General features: G+C 43.7%; 1 protein-coding gene across 1 annotated transcript in view; it reads left to right on the top strand.

Annotated features, from left to right (window-relative positions):
• Window positions 1–956, top strand: part of LOC106012991 — a gene marked incomplete at its 3' end in the record, with an annotated part of 23,396 nt that extends 22,440 nt beyond the window's left edge. The window contains 2 exon segments of the mRNA XM_013087525.2: window positions 352–453; window positions 894–956. Coding sequence (XP_012942979.1) covers window positions 352–453; window positions 894–956 — 165 coding nt within the window.
• Between the last annotated feature and the right edge of the window lie 474 nt (window positions 957–1,430).

Raw genomic sequence — 1,430 nt, 5'->3', positions numbered from 1 at the left:
TGTTACGTCATTGGACGGGACTTGAGCTCCTCGTGGGTTGGTCTGTTGTTACGTCAGTGGACGGGACTTGAGCTCCTCCTGGTTTGGTCTGTTGTTACGTCATTGGACGGGACTTGAGCTCCTCGTGGGTTGGTCTGTTGTTACGTCAGTGGACGGGACTTGAGCTCCTCCTGGTTTGGTCTGTTGTTACGTCATTGGACGGGACTTGAGCTCCTCGTGGGTTGGTCTGTTTGACCATTTCTCCTTTCCTTTCTTTCTTTTCACTTTTTTGAAAAGCACAGCACTTTTTGTTATTTATTCATCTTTTTAACGGTGCACATTTCCCATGCCCCCACTTTGTTGACGGTGAAGAACGATTTGCAGGTGGCGAGAGGTTTCATCCGGGTGTTTGTTTACACGAGAGCTGAGTGGCTGGACATCATAGAGCTCACCTTCAAGGGAACGGAGGTGCAGGTGAGTGATGGGGGGTTGTTGGGGTGTGGTGTATGTGATGTGGTGTGGTGTGTGGAGGGGTGGTGTGTGGAGGGTTTGTTCAAAGCATCAATACAGTCAGTTACAGCTGATGTTGTTTGTAGGTTTTATATTTTATTTTGGTTTTTTTTTCTTGTCCACTTCATCCCTCCTAGATGGCACATGCAGTGATAGATCTCCAGGTCATGTACAGACCGTCTAACTTCTACAGAAGGACTGGGAAACATTTGACAAGTGTGTGCTGTATTTTTGCCACAATGATTCGACCTTTCAGGAAAACATGGTTTATTCCTATGTGTTTTTTGTTGATTTCTGATAGTAATAGTCATAAGTCATAAGTCTGTGTAATTAATTTATATTTTAAATCATATATTATTTCATATAAACCAATCTATTTATGTGTATTGAATTTCCCTCTTCAGGTCTGGTCATTCTCCTCTGGTTTTCTCCCTTTGTTCATCCCGTTTGCGTGTGTACTGAATGTGGTGAGTGGTCGTACAATATCGTGGACGTTGCTTTCAATATTACTACATGTTTCCCTCCAGTCTGTCAGGGCTGTTTGTCTACCTGTGCTCCTTTACGACTGTCTGTGGCCTGAATTGTGTCCCGTTCTCTTCCCACTGGTTCATTGTGCATGCATGTTGTCTATTTGTATCATTCTGGTTGCCCCGACCTGGGCGTCACTGTAGAGGAAACGACATCTTGACACCTCAAAGTGTAAACGACGGCAACATTAGATATTTGTAACATGACATAAGAGCACCTCCTTTAAAAAAACAAAACATTTTAACTTTTTCTTTGAAGTCACTCGAGCTACGTTGTTCAGATCAGAAGTTCCACAAGTTCAGCGTCAGGTGCTATCTTTTTGCTCAAAGCAGACCTTGTGCTGTTGAGGATAAAGAGGTGAGCAGAGTAAGTCTGATTCCCTGTAAAGATTTCTCTGTTGACACCCACCCCTT

This window comes from Aplysia californica, unplaced genomic scaffold (genome assembly GCF_000002075.1).
Source record: "Aplysia californica isolate F4 #8 unplaced genomic scaffold, AplCal3.0 scaffold00598, whole genome shotgun sequence".
Taxonomy (NCBI): domain Eukaryota; kingdom Metazoa; phylum Mollusca; class Gastropoda; order Aplysiida; family Aplysiidae; genus Aplysia; species Aplysia californica.
The sequence above is the reverse complement of the archived record's forward strand: the minus strand, read 5'-3'. Positions and strand labels throughout refer to the sequence as shown.